At 33.9% G+C, this 20,664-nt stretch overlaps 1 protein-coding gene across 1 annotated transcript in view; it reads right to left on the bottom strand.

The window, feature by feature from the left end:
• SNTG2 (syntrophin gamma 2) overlaps positions 1–20,664 on the bottom strand; it is a 178,578-nt gene that overhangs the window by 91,000 nt on the left and 66,914 nt on the right. Inside the window, exons 3-6 of the mRNA XM_015859350.2 lie at positions 20,316–20,372; positions 20,165–20,222; positions 11,687–11,730; positions 11,492–11,533 (exon numbers count right to left, since the gene is read on the bottom strand). Of these exons, the coding sequence (XP_015714836.1) occupies positions 11,492–11,533; positions 11,687–11,730; positions 20,165–20,222; positions 20,316–20,372 (201 nt within the window). The remainder of the gene's footprint in view (positions 1–11,491; positions 11,534–11,686; positions 11,731–20,164; positions 20,223–20,315; positions 20,373–20,664) is intronic.

The following is a 20,664-nucleotide window of genomic DNA, read 5'->3' as shown; positions in this document are numbered from 1 at the left end:
GACCATGTGTGTATCAAACTGAAATGTAACCATATCAATCCGTAACTCCTATAGAAGTATTTACAGGCCTAATATGCTTGGAGGAAGCAGGTGCTTGTACTGCTTCAGGCCACTATTTCAGCATATTGCCACATCGACTAACACAAGAAGTAGGATAACCTCAAATATTAGTTCTTCCTGATGTGTACCTGAAATAATGCTTACAGCAGTGACTGATCTATTCACCTGCATAAAAAATATTAAGCTTATTCCTGAGGAATATGAAAATCCAGAATGAGTAAAGAAATCAAGTAGACACCTAAGCTAAGAATCTTAGGTTTTAAAAATGACTGAGCAAAAAGACTGAGCAAAAAAACTGGCCATAAAAAATACAACACTTCTAAATGTAGCACAACAGCAACACACATGAAGCAAAGCCATAATCCATTCTTTTTCTTACAGGGCCAGAAATAAGTTGTGAGATAGAAAAGGTATCAACTTAGCATGAAAGGGAGGAAATTCTCTTAGTTCATTGAACTATCCCTTTTGTCTTATTTCTGCTTACAAGTACGGTAAAACATTTTGAACAACAAAGCTTCATTATTCATTTTAAAAAATAACACTGCTCTTGAATGGTATAATTACCATGAATTATAGAAAAAAAAATTTATTTTAATGTTTTTTTCTTCATGATTTATTTACTTAATTACACACTTCAGTTCCTGATTTACTTGAAAACAATGCATAGACAAATATTTGGGATATGACAATGTTATATATTGTGGATTGAAAAATATACTCCGAGCCAAATCAGTTTTTCCCTGAAGGAATGGAAGTTTAAATAAATTTGTTTAAGGCTAACTGTTAACTGAAGCATGAAGACCCATCCCTAAGAAAGTAATGCTGCCATCCTTCAAAAACTCTGCAAATATCAGAGTACCACAGTGACTTCTCTCCGAAACTCTTGTCCTGACTCAACTGTGATAAATGCATTATAATTGAAAAGACTTCAAAGCCAAAGAACTCATAATTTTATAATTTGCAACATTTTATTGCTCAGCTACTCTTATGTATTCATTGTGAAAAGAAAGAATTATCCCAGGAATCAAAAAACAGAACACCAACCTCTCCTCCTGCTCCATCCCCCCCCACCCTCCCCACCCCACCCCCATCAACGAACAACCACTCACAAAAGTCAGAAATGGCTAAATTAAAAAACAAAGATAAATTTCCTAAATGGAAACTTAATCAACTGTTACTGATATATTCTTTATGTAAGAAACACATCAGTCAGTCTTCAGTGAACATACAGCACTGTCCACTAACAATAGTATGCAATGATGAAGAATGTGATTTCACTTGAAAGATGGGCAGCTTTTAATGAAGGTTGTCTTGTATCATTCAGTGGAAAATCTAAGCCACAAACTTTTGAAGTTATCGACACCAGCAAGTGACGCGCTACATTCAGTTCAGAAACTGCTGACGATTCAGTCTAATAATACTACTTATTCACCTGCTTCCCCTCGCCCCCCAACTCCCCAAGCATTATAATATTACTATCACCATAAAACAGAAAATAATTTACAGTATTCTGCATATATCAGAAAGAAATATCTTTTAGGCAAAATCTTTTGTACACTATCCCAGAACATCAGTTCGATGATTCACTGCAACAGTGCTACTGTAAAAGCTAATATTTGTTCAGTGTAAGTCAGAAGGATTTATGTATATTTTCATTCAATATTCAAATATTTTCTATACTGAATAGAATCACATGAATTGATTAGAGAAACATCATGCAAATCTCATTATGTCAGAGTCTTATGAAGGATTAGTTTCTCTACGGTATTGGCTGTAGCCATAGTTGTATTTGTGAAAATATAGAGCTATGCTTTTTTTTTTTATTAGACTTTTTGTTAACATTGTATTGGACAAAAACAAACAAATATAGAAAAAAAAAAGAAAAACAACAACAACAACAAACCAAAAAAAAAACAAAAAAAAAAAAAACCAAACAACCAATCAATTAAAAACCTTCTAATTTCCTGATCCAGTTTTCTAACAGTTTTGATTCAGCGTGACAGTTTATTTACCACCAGAAACATATGAATAGATTCATACTCTATGCGTAAGTGTTTGGTCTGATATCTACATTGAACAAGAGCAGGCAACAGAATCTAGTCTCAATTCAGTAGGTAAACTAACATACCTCAATAATTAATGTTAGCTATGAGATCTACACACTTGTTTAGATGACTTTCCTGTTAAGAGTCAGTGACTTTATGAAGAGAAACAGTAGAATCCTTGGATCATCTAAGTTGGAGAAGACCTTCAAGATCACCAGTTTAACAACCAACCATCACGTGTTACATGCAATTATGTCTTGAACACCTCCAGGAACAGGAACTCAGAAGGTACAAATGGCAGCTCATTTCAATGCTTAAACTTAAGTACAACTCAAAGAGATATTTGCCACCCACAATCCACAGAGAGTTTATTCATCTCTCTTGTCATCATACATAATAATTTCATTAGTCATTCAAGTTTATGGGGGTGTAAGTCCTCTACATAATTTTCAGTTTGAGGAAATTTACCAGTTGCAAAATAACTGAGCTCTTCTTATGTAAACATATTAAATCTAATCTTTTACAAACACATCTATTTAATTAATCAATCCAATATAACAAGGGTATGCCCTAAGTCTTTTTTAGCTTGTGGATGAGTCCTCTTAATAATACCAGGATACATTTCACAGTCCTTTATACCCTGATGAAAAACTAATGCTCGCACAATATAGAGTAGTTGATTAGTCCAAAGCACAAAACATTACCTAGGCAGAAAATGATGGAAAAGAGAGCTGGAGATAAAAATGATACTGTTTCAGGAAAACTATGTCAGCTACAGCTGGAACCCACAGGTAAGACTGGAAATTAAGCTACAGGTTAGTTTGTGCATAGGATGTAAGCATCAAAAAAAGCAAGAGTGGAAAGGTCTTTCTAGAGATGGTCAGGGATAACAAAGGACATTATTTAACGGTCTTGAATGCCTGAAGTCTTGTTTTAGAGAAGAAATAAACATAAAAAATGAATTATCTCAACTCTTTCAAAGACATTCCAGATTTATTCATGGATCGTCTACACTCCTTTGCTCTTATTCCATCAATCTTTATTAATACTTAGCTCTCTTTCTAACTGTTTTATACAGCAATGACAGCCAAAGTCCCTGAAGGTAAGAACTACCTTCCCTGTGGTGATCATCTGCCATACTTACTGCTCCTCACAAATCCACTTCTACTTGCCTTTGCATCTACCTGTTTATAACAATGGCTGTCATTGCACAGGGTGCTGAGGGCTGTGGTCCAGGTGCTGAAAGTGTACAGATGGGGTGCTGGCAGCAATGCCAACAGCAGGGTGGACGCAGGTGCCAGTGGTCACCTTGTGAAGGTTTGGGGACAAGCAAAGATATTGATTAATTTAGTCAATTTTGTAGAAGAATCTACAACAACATGTGCTAATATTTCTGAATTCTAAGATAGAGATTTCCTGATTTTAACTGTAATAAAATATGTAAAATATAATCCCAATTCACGTATATAATGTTTACTTATGCATTTTTTTCCTAACTAATCATTGGTTATACTGTTTCCCCTCAAGAATTATGTATTTTTCCTTTATAACACTTGAGACAGAGTTACTTTCAATTTCTGAAGTATATTTCTACTATCCACAGTTCACACAGGCCTCTAATAGCAATTCAATTTTTGTCTCTTCATTTATGACTGCAAAGACTACTATAGGTTATTATAAACACTTTGTAGGTCTTTCAACACTTATAAAATGTAAAGTATTAAAAGAGATACAGATACAGTCTAGAACTGAATAAAAACAAACAAACAAACAAAAAAAAAACCCAAACTCAAAAACAGTATCTTTAAAACCTTTACTTTTAGGAAGTACTGCTTTAAAAGGTCTCTGCCTAGCCACACTCTGTTGTGCTTTATCTAAGTAGTGCGATAGTGTAACAAAGAGTTTAATTCTACCTATAGCTTCTTTGTGCTAGGTAGATGAATTCTTCCATCAGTTTTAATTACAGTAATCCTACTTTTGTGTTCAAAAATTATCTGCATTGTAAATGCTCTTAATGCCAGAGTACTGGCTGCTTTTCTAGCCCAGGGAATTAAATGACTGTGAAATAGATAGGGATAAAAAGTATCGTAACCTAGGACTACTTAATTGTGGATGCTTTCTCAACATTTTCAGAGCTTGAGAGTAAGTCAGTTTCCAAGAGTACATTACAGAAATTATGCTTTTTTTTTTTTTTTATCAGTATCGTCTTTTTTTTTTTTTTTAATTTATTTTATCCTCTGGTATTTTACTATCTTCTACAAAAGAACAGTAGAAGTGTAAAGGAGTCCAAATATAAGACACAAAAGTGTATGCTAAAATATGTAAATTTTATCATTTGCATCTAAAAGTTGTTGGAGACTAAAAGTAGGCTATGAGTTGCTTTTTAATGAGGAATGTGCCAGATGCATTCAGTGACAAACACATTTCTTAGGGTATCTGGCAAACAGGTTGAATTGTATATTGCACAATATTTTAAAGTAGTATTACAATTTGCTGATTTGATCTGGCTTTATTTTTATGTAGTGCAAGATGTGTGATACCTATGACAAAAGAAACTAAACTCAGATCTTTTTCATCCAAGGAATGTGAAGAACATTTTTAAATTGTTTGTCTCCTTGTCAGATAATAAGGCTGCTTTTCTATCATGACCAAAGCCCTGTGAAAATAGCTCAGAGAAAATTAAGAGTAACTGAAAGAATAAGGAAACTATGCACATCAGAGCTTTATTCTGCTACATTAGCATTCTTGTAATAATTGTTGGTATTTTTCCCCTTTCTGATACTTCTCACCTACAAATCAGCACTCAATTTTTTAAAATGCATGGTAAGTCTTAACTAAAAAACAAACTATATAGCAGCATTAATAAATGTTCTCTAATAACAGTGCTCCTTCTCTTATGAACTGGAGGGAGAATGATTTATTTATTTTTTTTTAGTGATAGGACAAGGGAGATCAGTTTTAAACTACAAGAGAGGAGACTTAGATTAGATAGTAAGAGGAAATTTTTTTACTCAGAGGCTGGTGAGGCACTGGAACAGGTTGCCCAGAGAGGTCATGAATTCCCCATTCCCAGAGGTGCTCAAGAGCAGGTTGCATGGTACCCCTGGCAATCTTATTTAATGTCTACAAACATTCACAATCTGGGATAATTTCAACAAGCTTCCCTTCATTAAAATCCTCAGAGATTATAGATTCTATCTATGTTGATTCTGTTCATGCCTGAAATACATTGAGACCTTGTATCAGTGAAGATACAACCTTTTACTCTGTGCACCAAACTGACCATTTGAAGAAACTATTTTAATATTTAATAAATTTTAATAAATAAATAGAATATTTGGATGACAACGAGCCTACTCACAACCTAATGAAATTACCTTTCATACACAAAGAAACTAGTCATAGAAAAGTCAGTGGATAAAAACTTCTACAATCTTTCTCCTTTAGCTAAAGATAACATAGTTTAGAGCTGAAAATCATCTTGATGAGAACAGTAGAATCTGATAAAGCTTTTTGTTTTGCTAAGAAAGAAAAAAATAAATAAATAAAGGGAGATAGTTTAAGTAGAAAATTCAGAAAATAATCTTCAAAAGATTAAAGCTATTTCACATAAAAATACTTTGGAAGAAAATAAGGGGAGTCTCACTGAATATTCAGAAATATGAATCCCCCTATATTACTTTAAAGTATAGCCCTTCAAGTTCTAGAATAAGATAAATTTATGTCACTTTCCTCTCTATTCAGCTCTCACGTTTCTTGGTTTCATTTGACATACCTTAGTTTTCGTTTCAATACTGGCAGAGACATTGAACAATCTATCCTTTACTATTCCTTTCACGCCAATCAACTTTACAAGCCTACAAAGTCTCTCATCTCAATTATATCTTTTTCCAGAGGAAACTGACTTATAACTTATTCACTGTTTAGAAGCTGCTCTACATCTTTGATCATGCTGCTCAGTGCCTTGTTGCTTTCTCTGAACCTTTTCCTGCTCTTTTGCATCCTTTGAAGCGAGAGGACCTGAAATACTGTCGGTACTTAAGATACAAAGCCACCCTGGATGCATTCAGCGATGCTCTCAGTTCTGCTTTCCACTTCATTTATAAAAAGATCCTCTGTCATTTGCTAAGCTTTCATGAATTCCTGAAGCCTGAGATTTTATTTCACAGCTACAGTGATTAGTTCAGAGTGAGTCAGTCTGTACACGTAGCCAGGACTCTTACCTTCCATGTTTACCACTTAACTTTCCCACTGAAGTAAGTCTCCTTTCTCAGAGGACGGGTGTTATTGGTGTGAGGAAAAAACCTCACGATGAACCAGGGGATGCTTAGACTGGGCACAAGAAATTATTTCTACATGGAGAATGTGACCAAGCATTGCAATGGACTTCCTAGGAAAGCTCAGGAATCCCCATCCCTGGAGGTATTTAAGAGATGTGTGGATGTGACATGAAATTTTTGTCATGGGACTCTAGGCTAATGGCTGGACCTGACTGTCTCGAAGATCTTTTCCAATCGAGATGATTCTTCATTTCACCTTCTACTGTACTGACACTGCTGTTCTTCACAGTTGCCTCTTATCCTTCCCAGTTTGAATAATTATGTTGATTGAGCAAAGTGAAATATCTCAGGCTTTATTTTCTTTCAAATTTTGTTGAGAATATCTTAAAAAAGGGAGACCTAGGAAAGTGGAAATGTGTGGGATATTCATTGTAAATCACAATCCAATTACTCTTCCTCTCAATTTCTATCTTTAAAACAGTTATTTATCCAAACAAGAATCATGGTTAGTAAGGCACATATGAAACAAGGGTTTTGTTGAGAGTTTTTTGGAAATCCAAGAAAATGATACCAATAGAATTTCCTTTATCCACATTATTATTAATTCTTCACAAAGCACAAGTGGTTTTCCAAAACATGGCAACTCTTAGTAAAAAAATGTTTGTAGGTTTTTATCTGTATATTTGTTAAATCTATCTACATATTTTTATGATTACTAATGATTTCGCTAGAACAGTCACTAGGCCTAACAGACTGTAGTTCTACAGATCATCTTTTGCATCTCTTATTGATATGTATTTATCGATTTTCAATCCCTGGATACCAATATGCCTTGGACACTGTCTTTTAAATTAAAGTGATATCATTTAAACAGACAGTAAATCATAATAATGTAATTTTGATTTTTAAACATATACAATAGTTACTATTTTATTCCATCACCTCCTCTAAATGTTAATTCTTTATACAATATTCATTTTTAATTGAACAGTAAGTGTTCTGTAAACTAAAATAAATGATCCCTATTGTTACACTTATATTAGTAAATTAAACATGATGATGACACAAATCCAAACACTGAGACATGATTAGTTAAATTCCATATGTTAAATTGTTAACATACAGATTTGTATGGCTTAAATGCTTGCAGTTTATCACTTTACCAAATCCAGTCCTCGTATGGATTAGGTTAGCCTAGGCTAATGGCCATAGTGAATAAGTATTCTGGGGACTGCAATCAGTTTCAGGAGACGTCAGTGAATTTAGCTACAATAACATTAGTATGCTGCACCAGGTAAACTCAGAGAGACTGGGCAGGAAACAATGCAGGCTGCAGTGCTCAGCCAATGGTCACACTGACTCTGACTCATTAAACCACCACCAAAATAGTACACTTTTACTACTGCTTCAGTAGAAGTACCTGCAAACCTACCTATCAACAGAATTGGAAAAAAAATTATCTTCACACACTTTCTTACTATTGTGAATGTTTGGATATAATCAAGCAATTCCTTCTCACCACCCAGAGGCATAATAGCTAGTTTCCAACCAACATCCACTCTGTCAAAAGAAAGGTGTATTCTCTGATGCATCCTCCCTTGGTGCTTCTCCCTGCCAACTGCCAGACAGGAGAACCCAGTGGTGTCCTGAACTGCAGGAGTCCAGACACTCACAAGAATTGCTAAGTTTTTCTCCACGGATACAACTTTTTAATTGGCACAAAATATTTTTGTTTAGAGTATTTGTTACTGCTGTTCAAAAGAAGTAAATAAGGTAATTCACAATTGTGGTATTAGAGGGGCCAGCTCACCCTTGCAAGAGGCCATTTATTCATTACTACCAGCTTAGTCTTGTATTATGATACCCAGTACAAGATATTCTATTTTGTATTCATCTGATCAAATGAAAATGCTCAAGAATACTTTTTGATGAGATGTATTCCTGTTCACTGTAGACAATGCAATGGTATTTAACAGTTGTATACCGTAAAGCAGCACAGCATAGCTTAATAAACAGGCTCTGCTGCACTGCTATAGGCATGACTCTCCTTGACAACGATCTGAAACGGTCCCAAAACTAAATGTAAATTAACATACTGGGAGTTTGTCAAAGTAATTTTATAGTTTGGCAGGCATCTCTTTTCCATTTCCTAATGAGTCCTTCATCACACATGAGAAATAAGTTCTACACTGCAGGAACATTTTTCAGCTGAAATAGGCTACTTGTAAAAACATTTCTAAGACAGAAGAAAATCTTAAATAGCACAGTTACTGCAATTCTTGATCAAATTCCATTAAAAGGATATTAATTTTGATTCCTTTTAGTTACTGAAACAGTACTAGTGGAAAGAAACATGAATCAAAGACTTTAGCTTTGAATTTTGAAAGGATTAAAAATATATATGCAGTTCTAATTTCATAAATGCATCTTTCAATACAGAAGAAGAGACTGATGATGATGAAATATAATTTTGCATGCTAAAAACATATTTTAGTGTGAACATTGAAATGACATTTTATCAAGTGCACTGATTGTTCCATTTGTGTTGAGCAGGGTGATAATATGATTAGCCACTAGGGAAACAAAATAAATTTCCCTCTCAGACAATCAATACCGAAACTGTATTAATTTCCATATTACCATTCCCTATATTCATAGTCTTTCCACACTAATATACTACTTCTAAAAATAAACTTATTTTTCAAGGAATCTAGGTTATTTTCAATTCTTCACAGACTATTGTATTACCTACTAAAAAGAGGGATTTTCTTGGTCCTGATTTCCAGTTGTTCATATATCCATCCATACCACTAGCCAGAACTAAGATGTGATTGTGAGTTGGTAGCAGCTTGAAGAGTTGTGAAGAAAAGCAAAGCAAATTCATGGAATTTGAAGGGAGAAACAGGAAAGCCAGTTTGTCGTTAAATTGTTGTAAGCAGACCAGTTTTGTTTGCAGAAGTGAAAGCGCCTTTCAGCATCTCTCAAGGGTCAAGAAACACTGAACATTATGATCAGCTCTTTATATAATCATCTCCAAAGTATCAGTTGTGAAGGAGGTAGATAGTAAGAACAATAAACTGGCCTCCTATCCTACTATTCCCCAATCTCATAGCCTTTCCTCTCATGTATCTACCCCTATGGGTGTGGGTTTTAAGTCTTTAAAACCTGTGGCATCAAATTACACATAATCTCCATTTAATATAATACAGGTTATCTAAATTTATACCTGTACAACACATTTCTTCAAATGCTATAAGAGATAACAATCAGATATTCTAAAATGTTATAAAGTAAGAACAAAAGGGGAAGATGCTCAAACACAAAGAAAAGCAAGACTTGCCGCTAGGGTGATGAAACAAAACAAAACAATTCCTATTAGAGGTACAATAAAAAAGAAATAAATAAAACAAAACAAACACCATACACTAAAATCCCAACCACCACTCTTCCCAAAGCAAAGGAACAGAGAACAAATGAAAATGGGTGCTCTGGCTTCTGCCCTTTAATGGTGTATCACTGTGATAGAATCCATTTAGTAGCTTGTAGTAGATTACCCATGCAAGTGCTTTCTAGCACCCCACACTCACCAAATCTCATAGGATAAATCCCTTGCTCTACCACTTGATCCATTTATCTAACCCCACTCTGATTTTCATAGCAGGCTGTGGTAGCAGAAATGTCTTCTTGAAGAATTATCTTCAGGTACACAGGTTCTTCCTTTAGCCATACTGACTACAATTGTTCCAGAAAGTTTTGTTTAATGATCCCTATGTACAGTGCAAAGAGTAACATCATGCATTTCTCTATTACTCGTCACAACTGTAGCACAGGTGTGCTACACTGGAACTTCTGGAGTGCTTCTTGGTACTGAAAAACAATTTTTAAGGGAAGTAACTCACCATTTTGTGGTCAGCATCTTTCAGGAACTTTAGAATTTTTCATATGGAAGTTAATCGAATATAGAACAGACCTGATTCTGTGCTCTGAGCAATTGCATCTGTAATTATTTCAGAGGTTCAGTCTCTGATAGTTTTAACCACCTCTAAGAAAGGGCCTATAAGATCAAGCCAGCTACACTTTAACTTGATCTAGAAAGATCATCTCCTAGTAATAAAAGCAAGTTTGGTTTCATTCCCTGTGTAACATGCTGATAAGACTTAAAGCTCATGTCATTTATGATTGCTACAGTTGCTACTCTGAATTACATTTGTCAGTGAGTTGACATGCAATGTCAGTAAACAGGTAATGGGCATAAATATTTTAATCTACATGACTTGCACTGAAGGTTGGGCAGGCCCTGCACATTCAGGGGGTAATAACTGATTTTCTGTACACAGTCCATCTGATGAATGAAATAAACCAGTTAAAAACTAATGACTATTCAATAAATCAGTTTGCTTTGGGTTAGATGCAACATTTGAAAACCATGCTTCAAAAAATACATAGAATAATTAAGGGAATAAGAGAAAAATATTTTCCTTTTAACTTTATAATATTTTTTGGATTTCACTACTTAAAAAATATCAGATAATCACCTATCTTTATAAGCCATGGTCTTTTATTGTACAATATCTCCCCAGAACTCAATGAAATGCTTTGCTACACTTCTTGAACAGTACCATAAAAATGAATACATTCTCAAGAGTCATCATACTGTGCTATTTCCATTATAATCCCAAAATTTCTCAAAACTAAACAAAACTTAAATACAGTTAAATTTCTCACATCATTGTTCTACTTTGTTTCATTTTGTGTTCTGAATATTTGATCTAAGGAATGTAAAACTATAACATACAATGACAGAGACTTGATTTTGCAATAGAACATTTATGCCACAATTAAATATATGTTAATGTAACAAAAACTTACAGAAAGAATGTATAAACTGAAATGTGCCAAGAGACAAAATCAAGCTCTTAATAACCATTTACATGACAGAAACAAATAAAAGAAAGTATTGGTTCTTCACAGAATAAATAGAAACCAAAACAAGAAAGAAAGAACGAAGGAAAAAAAAAAAAAAAAAGAAAAAGAAATTAACATTAAAAATGGGATGGGCACTGAATATTCTGCATGCTACCAAGAAGTCAGACTGGAAGGACTTACCACTTCTTCATGGGTAGCACTTTCTACATTAATACCATTAACCTTAAAAATAAAAAAATAAAAAAAATTAAAAAAAAAAAAAAAAAGAGGAAAGATACAGTAAGAAAAATATGATTTGAAATGTCCAAGCTAGCTAATGAAACAAACATAAAAGCAAGTCCGAAGTAAATATAGTAAAACCAAATGTTTACTGACCTGTATTATTGCATCTCCTATAAACAACATTCCCGTTTGGTCAGCTGTGGGAATACACACAAAGTACAATTTAACTGAAAGAAGTACTGTAAAGACATATTTTATTCTCTTTCAGCAACTGGTTTAGCATGCTGTTTGTAAGAATCATTAGAAACCGATTTGCTTGTAAAAATAACAATACAGCAATCAGTATTCATACTATAAACGTAATAGATTCCTAGCAACCTTAAACAAATGAACAGAGCTACTCCTCACACAAAAATAACTTGTTTAATATGGAATACAAATATCATCTCTCACTAATGAAGGATTTTATTAAATTATGTGGAAACTGTGATTCACACTTTTCATTATTATTCCACAAAAGGGAAATAGAAATGTACGAAACTGCTTAGCAATTCCTTTCCTCTGAACAAATTTACAGGGAGAGGTATAATTAAAGAGGTTGTGTCTAGAATTTAATACAAATCTTTAACAAGAAGTTTGAGTTAGCTTTATTCCTGAGAGTAGGATAATAAATTATTTAAGTTGGTTTCCTGCCTCAGAAAATTAATGGGAATAATGTAATGAAACTGCAAAGAAAACAACTGTACATAAACACAAACAATGGCATTTTTTGAGGTGTATCTACCAGTGTCTTGTGGTCTTTTTTGTTGTTGTTGTCCTTCTTCTTTAATTTTAGTAGAATTTGCGGATGTTTACCTCTTGAAATTTGGTACTTAATTAAAAGTAAGTCTCTCATCCTGCATAGACTGACAAGATTAAGTGAAGCATATGGATACTCTTGTGTATGATTCCGTTGAGTCCCAGCTTAAGACTTTGAAGAAGTCTTAACCAAGATAGTATTTTGAAAGATGAAAACAGAGGTAAGAATGAAAGAAAAGGAACAAGAGCAAAACAACACAGAATATACATACCATTTCTACACTATAGATTTTGCCACCAAAAATGGTAGAAAAATTTTCCACCTTTGGTAGAAAACATATTCTTTCCATTAGCTTTATATTTCCTATAGAATTTTCATCACTCTTTTGGCAGATAAAGGACACCTTTTATTGAGGAAAGTGCTTAGGAAAGATTTCACCACATATTATAAAGAACATGCTACAAGTTGTGTTGTTGTTGGTCTTTACCTTACTTTATTTTAAAATAATTTCCTGTACTTATAGAATATGCATCTAGTTTGTAACTGCTGCTATAAAAAAGCAGTTATCTATGCACACAAAGGCAACTGAACAAAAGCAATTTGAAAACAAGAAGCAAGTCAGAGTAGACTGTGCAGGTACTTTTATCTCAATACTAAATTGAACTGATGTTTAAGCATTATATTAGGAGAAGGTCAAACTTTCAGAGACAATTTCACTGCTTTTAATCAAGGTCTGTTTCTGCTGTCTTTTACGGCATTACGGTCTGATGCCAGTGCACCTCAGGATGAGGTGTGTCAGGGCCCAGACATCAGGAAGTGAAGTTTTGCATGACAGGTCAGTGTAAAACAGAAAAAGTAAACTTGCCAACATAGACAAAAGTCTTGAGACTTAGTTCTAGAGAGCTAGTATACAGTTCAAGGATTGACATGACATGGCATGATATGACACAAAAAGGTATAAAATCTCAAGGAAGTAAGACAACTTGCTGAAGGATTGTAATTCACCAGCACTGAAAATAAATCCCTTCCAGGGAACAATGGAAGGTGAACATTCCCCATCTGATTTCTGATGGTGAACTGACTCATTGGCCAGTGATGAGCACTGCAAAACCCTCACTATTTACTGTAGACGTTATACAAAAAATAGCTTAAGTGCACAGTGCAATTGTATCCTGCTTGCAGAGTGTACGAACAATTGAAGCTGTGCAGATAAAATGAATGGGAGGAAGACAGTTAAATGATGGATAGCAAATGCTCTATGAAATGAAAAAAAAACAAACACCTAAACAAGCATAGAAAATAGGGAAAATTGAAGTGTTTGCTTCAGAAGTGAATTATACTGTAAAATAACACAATAATGCATATGCCTCCATGGCTGTTATCATGGCCACTGATGGTACTCTGGCAAAGTATATACTTAGAAGTTTGTGATGAAAAAATTTGGCTTGATCTACAATTTAAAATCCAGAATGATTTATAACAAAAACATTTTTAACAAATCCAACGGTAGAGGACATGCCACTCTGATGCATAGATCACAATATATTTCACAAGTATATTAGAACTAATGACCAGAAAAATTCCTTGTAAAGAGACAAGAAGAGAGTTTTATTCTCCCTCATTTTATATCTGAAGACGAGTAGTTGTATCATCTCAACTGATGTTTTCCTAAAGTTATGCTTCTCTGCATGAAAACAAAACAAAACAAAAAAAACATTGTGCAAGTTCAAGAACTTTGCTTCCCACTGGTAGCATTCTTATACAAATGTGTCTATGAAAGACTACTCAGCAATCATGAATCACTATGTATAATGATTCATAAAAATAAAATATTTGAGAATGAGCTTTGAGATACTAACTAACATACAGCCTCATTCAGAGAAACGGTAAATATAGATTATCTGGAGTTCAATATGCTTCCTGACATTCTATGTGAAATGATATTTTACTTGTAATGAGTTGAATATGGTCAAAAAAAGATTTACAAAAGAAAACAAGCACAAGGTAGTAATTAGCAGAAGTGCATTGGGGTTTAAAAGACAATTAAGTGTGCTACAGAAATTAGCATTAAATCACCTTTACACGTTAATTATGTTTATAAAAGGTTAAACACAGGGACACCTACCTCTAGACCAAGTTGCTCAAAGCTGCCATCCAGCATGGCAGAAGGTTATGTACACTAGAATATAATTAGTTTCAACAAAGTCAAGTGCAAGGTGTTGCACTTGGGTTGAGGCAATCCCCAGATGCATATGGAGACTCCTTGATAGCAATCCTGCAGAGAAGGGCATGAGGATCTTGGTGGACGAAAAGCTGGACATGAGGCAGCAGTTGTGATTGCAGTCAAGAAGACCAACAGTATCCTGGGCATTCAAGGTCAGTTTGGATGGGATACTGGGCAGCCTGATCTAGTGATTGGCAACCCTACCCATGGCAGGGGGTTTGGAACTAGATGATCTTTAAGGTCACCCCTAATCTAAGCCATACTATGGCTCTATGATGATACAGTAAGATTAGTTCTAATAGATGTATGATTAATATCACTTGAAGAAGTCTTACTGAGCTGAGTAACATAGACAAGTTATGAATATGTAACATCATATAAGGATATAAATTAATAGCAAATCTGACATCCTCAGTCTTTTTAATAAAATTATGTAATAGTTTCCATTAAATGCTGTTAGAGAGTACAATAAAGTTTTAAATGCTTTAGAGGTGAAGACAAACTTGCACACTAAGTGGGAATGCCTGAAATAACATGTGTTAAAAGAGATACAAAAAGAAAAAAAAAAAAAAAGATGTAACTTCTAAACTAGCCTAGAAAGTCTTTAGTTCAGAAATTGGTAAGGGAAAGATAAGAATAGTGAAAAGATGAAAAACAGAACTTTTCTGAAGTTACTGAAGGAAGTTATTAAATTTCTTATATTATACCATTTGACAGTTCCTCCAAAATGTTTGTTACATTTGCTCTTTCCATCAAGTATTCTGCATTATTCTTGACTATGCTTCAGCCCAAATAATCAGAATGAGTTTTACTCTGACTTTAATTAATATTTTTCAGTGCAGTAGGAATCTTTGTTACAGATTAGAAGATGGTTTCTGGCTAGCTGCTTGCTTCTCCAGTTTCTGTACTAAAACACCATGATAAAAGAAAGCTCCAAATCCAGAGTCCAAAATACCACCCATCTTAGAAGGACAATTTATCTGAGTGAACGTATGTGGTGAATGACGTAGTTCTCTAATTTCACCATGAGGAAAAACTATCACATACATTTCTCTTCAATATGGATGGCAGTGGTAACAAATTCAAAAAGTAACAAAAAAATTTATTTCATTAGATTTCTGCAGTTCATCAGAAGAAGGGAAACAGAAGAAAGAATTCAAATTGTAAGCATAAATGAAATCCTAAGGTTTTATTTATTTATTTGTTCATTCACACAACTGCTAACTGGAGCAGATGATAACTGAAGAAATATAAGACTTTTTTCACACCTTTTCCTTGTTTCAAGTTTAGAATACATGAATAATAGCTATAATATTAGAGCTTCACTGAAATTAAAAAGTTTTCAGATTTAACAGCCTTTTTGTTTGAGAAACTGCAAAATGCACCATCCAGAGAAGACTCTCATCACAAAAACCTAAAGAACTCAAATTTCCAAGCTACATTTTATATTTTTACATAGCAATTAAGTAAAAATAATTCTCTTATTGAAAGTTGGTCTTCATTTGCATTAAGAACAATTTGGTTTTTAATATATCCTATGAATATAATTTACAATAACATTTTAACAAAAAAGCATTACTCTTCATCAGTAAGTTAACACACACATGTACATCCGCATGCATGTGAGTATATACATATATATACACACACACACACACATTTACATACATAAAATCTCATTTTGAGAAAGCATATAAGCAATTGCTTAAATCTAGAGTTGGACATCAAGTTCATATTACATACATATATAGCATATTACATATATTCATATTACATTCATACATTTCAAGTTTTTGATCTATTCCGACTTCCTCCACCTGGGCTTAAATCTTTCTTAACCTTATTAAAGTGAAACCATAAGGCTGCTGAAGCCAGGCTAAGTAGAGCTGCAGAAATGAAGAATATTGTATGAATATCAACACTATACTGTGCAGCTTGTTTGTAATCTCACATCATGCCCAATGAATGATTTATTGGTTACTCTAGCTGTAACACCTTTGTGGAGAACTGGAGTAAATGCAGAAAAAATACTTATGTGAGCAGCACAGCATATGCTTACATATCAAACCATCTTTGCTTGGCACATATGTGTAAGTGAAACTGCTAAAAGCCCACATCAAACTGACACTGTGTCCTCTGAACAGATGGTCCTGAGTGCAAGCAGCCAGGATGTGATAGCTGGATACAGCTACAGTGTTTGGAGAGTGCAGGGTTTAAAGCCAAGAATGTCTCATCGGCTGAATGCCCTGAATTTGTTCTAAACCTGCCAGGGTATATGTAAACTCCCCTCAGAAATGGACTAAACACATTAAATATTAAGTCACCTTTTATCACAGAAGGTGGGAAAATGCTTTCAAATTAACGTTTGAGAACCAGTTTGGTTCTCAAGAGAGGATCCTCTGTGAAACCAGCAAAATGCAAACTATCCTTATTCTGCCAGGTTTTATTCAATTAGATTTATCTATTTTAACCACACACCAGTGAGCTGTACCCACTGTTCTGTTTCTTCATTGATTCTTGTCTCACTTCACATGTTTTATGAGATGCAGGCAGAGATCACAAGCAGCAGTCAGATTATTACAACAGCACTCACAAAGATGGAAATCTGTATCAAGGTAGCCAAAAGTGACTGCTAACTTGATAACTTTGTAACATAAAACAGAAATTAAACTGCTTGACCATAATAATATAATGCTTTAACAATTAAAATATCCTGCATTGTATGCAACTAAATTCACACACACTTATGAATACACTATATTTCAGTCTATTACTATTTACAGCCTCTACCCTTCTGCAAGTTCATAGATTTACTTAGCAATTACGGATAGGAATAACAAAGACCAGATAGAAGTTTTTAAACATAGGAAAGCTTGTAGAATTTACACTATATTTTATATAAGACTTCATTAAAGTATATTTCACATATCTGACAAATTTTCTTACAGGTTCACTGTATATCAAGTAAGCCTGAGCAACCTGATTCCTTTCAAAGTTCAATATATTCATTTACGCTTTTCTAAGAATAGTACTCTGCCCTTTTTTGACTGTAAAATTACTGCAGTCATTACCATAAATAAGCTGTTAATACTGATTATAACACACTTACTAGAATAATATATATCTAGAAGCTATTAACAAAACACCATTATCTAATGATTGACTCATCTTAGATTCAAAAAGGAAAATCAATTCTATCTTAAATTTCATCAGAGAAAACAATCATAAAAAGAATGATTCAGTTTTGTAAAATCTTACTGAGAAGCTTCAACATCAATATTCTCTTTCCAAGAAACAAAAACAAAAAACCAATGCTGGGAGATTATTAGTAATGTAGCTAATATTCTGAGTCAACAGGACAACTGGACACATGAGCAAGAAGGAAAAAGATCCTATCTTTGGAAATGATTTTCTATTGGATTAAGATGTCCCTTAGGCTAATATCACTCTATTTTAGAATTATCTATCTATCTATCTATCTATCTATCTATCTATCTATCTATCTATCTATCTATCTATATATATATCACTCTAATTTAGAATTATTAAATGTGTTTGCATTTACTTTTTCTCATTCAGTCTGGGACAGGACTTCTGTCCCTCAAAGATTAACAAAAACTTTATCAGCAAGAAAAAGACGTATGTAAGCAGCATCAGCAAAACTCACTTTTCCTCAATCATGTGAAGGAGCATAGACACTGGGAGAAAATTCATGACAGACTTAATTGTGATTAGCAATATACTGGGACGTCAGTCTCCAGTACTGAAGGACTACTTTACCTTACCCTTCAGAAATATAAAGCTAAGCTCTTAAATTGAGTTTCTGTGCAAGTTTCTGTCTTATAAAACAGTCATAATGAAAGAAAGTCAAATCAAATAGAGCAATCCATTCATTCATCTGGATGTGGGAGCCTGCTTCAGAAGGGTGGTTAGAATAGATGGTGTCTAGAGGTCCCCCTTCCAAACTCTATAATTCTGTGATTCTGTTATAAACACTGATCACAGCTGAGGGCTCTCTAAGCAAGTCAAAACTGTAAGTGAAGTATTTAATAGTACCACTGCTACAGAATCTGGGAAATTTAAGGAGGAAAAAAAATATTTCTAAATACATCAGACAGTTTAAAAGTTGTACAAGTATAAATTAAGAAACACCTTCTTCATCCTATTAAACTTCCAACTTTTGGAACTATAAAAGAGCACTGTATCCAAAATACAGTTGGAAGCATGACTTTGCAGTGCTGCCATACAACAGTTATTAAATTTCACAAAAGGCAGCAAGTTACCAGATATTTTAGGAAAACATTTATTTATTTTTTTTTCAGTAGGAAGAATTTTACTCACATAAGTTTATCTAAATTAGTAAAATCCCTCATAGTGAAATTCTATTTTCGAATGATTTTGTATGACTTTTTTTTTTTAATTCAACATATTTTTTGAAGTAGCAACTCATCTCTTTGCACATCTCAAAATCCCTTTGAGATGAAGTAGTGAAGCTACTTAATCAGTTTCACCACCATTAGTACCTCATATAATGAAAATCCATTATTAATTTATTCCCATTATAAATATACAGATCCTCAGTCCAAAATGAAATTTGAGGTAAAATTGTCACTCTGACACTTGACATTTCCTCTCTTTATAACCAACATGGATATTTTTCCATATATATTTTCATATAAATACTTATATTAAAATATACATATATGTATGTATGTATATGTGGGGAGAAAGAATGTACATATGAATAGAATACTTTTTTTCCCCTCTAGAAAATATTATCAGATTGTTTCCTGCAAAATTAAAGCATTAGAATCATATAATTGTGTAATGACCATGATTACAGAATCTTGAGTTGGAAGAGACCTACAGGATCATCGAGTCCAACTACTGGTTCCACGAGGGACCACCCAAAATCCAAGCCCTATGTCATCAAAATGCTCCTTCAAATCTAGTAGCTCAGTGCTGTGATCACAGCCCTGGGGAGCCCTTTCCAACTACCCTGTGACTTTTTCCTAACACTCAGCCCAACCCATCTCCTGGGACACAGCTCCACACCATTCCCTTGGGTCCTGTCACTATCACCAGAGAGCAGAACTCAGCACTGCCCTCTGTTCCACGTGAGCAGCTGCAGCCACCATGAGGGCTCCGCTCAGCTCATAATTACCATTCCAAATCACCCTCTGTTTCCAATACCATATGACAGTGAATTACTGTGTAGGGAAAAAATATGTTCAGCTTATTTCTTTTATCCTCTGGGTTATTTAACTTAAGTGTATCAATACATTTCCTAAGTCACAGCTTTGTTTTCAGAAATGATGTTAAAAAGCTGTTGTCTACTACACATCTTGTTCTCACTGCAGTAAAATGCACGTTTTCAGAAGCCGTTACTTACCAGGAAAATTTCGAGCTCAGTTCCTGAAGACATGGACAGATTTTAAATTCAACACAAAGAATAAGTTGAACATTTAAATAAAGTCTTAAAGTCACTGTGATGCTGGAATGAGTCATAAATATGTTTTAATTTTGAGTCTACAGAACATTTGATATTAAAAAGAAATCATGTGTACTATAGTACTATACATTTAAATAACAGAAATATATATTTTACCTGCTTGGTTTTTAAACATTTTTGATATGACGACAGGCACTTTGTGCTCAGCACCACCCTGTAAAAGACGTATATTAATAGTGAGATGACAATCAAGGCTGAAGTGAGCTATTCAAACTGAAAATTAAAAGAAAACAGATATTTTTCATACCTTTATGCTTAAGCCCAAGCCACCAACTGGTTGTCTATGAAGTGTAACAGTTCTGTGCTTTAAAAAATTGCAGAAAAAAATAAATTTAGGTGAAAACACAATATTTGAATAGGCACATAAGATGCTTCAAAGTGCTATCTACGTAAAAAAAAAAAAATAATAATAATAATTTTCAGTGGTGCCCTGGAATTTATATGATCAAGTTCTGTTATGAAGTATCATTCAACACTGATTTATAGGCAATTAATTAATTCCTTAACACAGAGAGTATAGCTGTTCAATGAACTCTACATGCAGAGTTTTAATATATTTTTCTACCACTGATGTGATATTCTTCCTAAAGAGATAT

Source organism: Coturnix japonica, chromosome 3 (assembly GCF_001577835.2).
Source record: "Coturnix japonica isolate 7356 chromosome 3, Coturnix japonica 2.1, whole genome shotgun sequence".
NCBI classification, from domain to species: domain Eukaryota; kingdom Metazoa; phylum Chordata; class Aves; order Galliformes; family Phasianidae; genus Coturnix; species Coturnix japonica.
The sequence above is the reverse complement of the archived record's forward strand: the minus strand, read 5'-3'. Positions and strand labels throughout refer to the sequence as shown.